Here is a 2284-nt window from a genome sequence, read left to right as displayed (position 1 = left end):
TTTTTTGCAGGACATCCAAGCTGCTTGCACCAACAGAAAGGAGCAAATTTCATAAGAATGGATTGCTTTGTTCAAAATAAATTTGACCAGAGGTTATTAATAATCTTAAAAAGCTCACGGCTTAAGGAGATTAGGCCCTAGAAAAAATTTGCAATTTAATAGCAAAGCTCTCGAAGTTCAATCTCGGAAGCCCGGAAGAAATGTATGGTTAATCTCTGCAAAAACTTCAGAGTTAGTGTATCAAAACAAAGAATAGCTTCTCAAACCATATTCGACCTTTTTCGGCAAAATAATTGACCCTTTGAAACATATTTTTTAAAGATAAACTCAAGTGAATTTCTGAAGAATTTGAAAGACGAAATTCTACATTTTTCATAGCCGTCTACTTTCTGGGCTCAAATTTTTTTTAGGGTTGCACTAACTTTATACTGAGGGTTTCACAAGCTTTTTTTTTTTTTTTTTTTTTTTTATTTAATTTTGTGGCACATTAATATATTCATTGAAGGCTCTTTCTCTCTGGCAGATTTATGAGATACCACAGGCCATAGAGAAATTGTTTTTCTCTTATAAAAAAAAATTATCTAATCCTCCATGGAAATTTCTTCCAATCACCTAGAAAGATTGCACTCGATCTCTGCAATGCGTCGATGGGCTTCATCCAGAGCCTTGTGATCTGGTTGATCTCCAAGGGACTGTAGAATGGATCTGGTCTGCGCAACATCGGAAACAACATCGGTCATTTTAGCCACGAGCTCTGGCTGCAGAAGCTTAGGCATCTCTCTAACCAGAGCCTCGCCATGCCGCTCATTGGCTTCCAGATCCACTTCAATGGCGTTCAAAGACGAGGGTTTGGAGGCCAGCATCAATGGCTGCCGCAGAGGCCTCAAAGACATAATGTACAAAAGAAACAGATGAGCCTTCGAATCGACTTCCATGATTACTTAGATTCCTACAGATCTCAGTACATGCATTCACAAATTCAATCGATTCATAACAAAGGGTAGAGCTTTTATTCCTCCAACGGACTTCAAAGGATTCGAAATCTAAACCTAGTGAGGGAAAAGGCATTTTAATATTTAATAAAAATTGTAAACAGGTTGGTAGTATTTATATCATCATTATCATTTATAGCATTTTGAGAACCTTTGAAAAATTAAATATCAGATGGGAGATTGCGCGAATTTAATGATGGGTATTTTCAATAGGAAAATTGAACTTGGTATTCTCTCTCACAATTATGTTCTGGTTTTTTTTTCGACGTTAGATACAATAGATTGCAAAATTCCCATCTACTGTGAAATATTAGTTATTAGGTACTATGATACTTTATATATAGCTCACTTGGTACACATCATTATAGGGGATGTAGTATTTGGATTTATTTCATAGAGTGTAAGTTATGTTACATTTTAATATTATAATAATTCATCTGTTAATTTGTGATGATATATGTATATGTTAGAGTTTTAAATTTAATTTGAGTTTTAAATGTTAATTTAATTGTGTTTGTTGATAGCTAAGCTCATAAAATCATAAAACTTTAGAAACGTATTTTCTCTCTTCTTACTAAGGACATTCTTAGTTTATGTTATGATAATGCTACCAACCACCTCTACCATTTACATGACATGATGTGGTCTAAGCATATTAGTTGAGTAGATTGATGGTATCCTTGATTAAATATTATTGGAATGTTTGAAATTGATAGGCGAATTATATAATCAAGAATTTTTAAATGCATAGATTGTTCCTTTGGAAGTATATAAACATAACAATAAATTATAGAACCACCCATGTTGGTTATGATTTTTAGCTGATTTTTATTTATTTATTTATTTATTTTTATCTTATAAGAAAAAAAATTCATGTTAAATTGTGGCAGAATTCATTGTAAGCCACGGTTAGAAGAGGTACAAGAAGAAGTGGGGCAACTAAAGGGCACAACATGGCACCACCACAACAACCGACTCCTACCTCCCCACCCAATGATGGGGAAAACATCACAACACTAGAACAGATACCAGTTGGAGAAGTGTTGAACTTAATGAGATCGTTCCAACACATGTCTAAGGCATTAATAAATCATTTGGAATGAGAGCATGGAGGACCTGTCATACAAAATGAAGTACCCCAAAACACTACAAGAAATGATGTACGTCGAGATTTGGAAAAAGTAAAATTTCCAAAGTTTTGGGGGTCCACAGATGGTCAATCTGCAGAGGCATGGTTAGAAAACATGGCTATGTGCTTTACCCTAAGAGATTACACCTCAAATATGAAGGCC

The 2284-nt window shown here is 34.5% G+C and overlaps 1 protein-coding gene across 1 annotated transcript; it reads right to left on the bottom strand.

The window, feature by feature from the left end:
- Positions 1-608: 608 nt before the first annotated feature.
- On the bottom strand, positions 609-962 carry LOC149246673 (plant intracellular Ras-group-related LRR protein 9-like). The gene has a single exon (XM_089455734.1). It carries the CDS (start codon positions 933-935, stop codon positions 609-611), a length of 327 nt encoding a protein of 108 aa, XP_089311860.1. The 5' UTR covers positions 936-962.
- Between the last annotated feature and the right edge of the window lie 1322 nt (positions 963-2284).

Source organism: Pinus tabuliformis, chromosome 7, assembly GCF_031772625.1.
Source record: "Pinus tabuliformis cultivar Carrire ecotype Pingquan chromosome 7, CPIR1, whole genome shotgun sequence".
NCBI lineage: Eukaryota > Viridiplantae > Streptophyta > Pinopsida > Pinales > Pinaceae > Pinus > Pinus tabuliformis.
The sequence above is the reverse complement of the archived record's forward strand: the minus strand, read 5'-3'. Positions and strand labels throughout refer to the sequence as shown.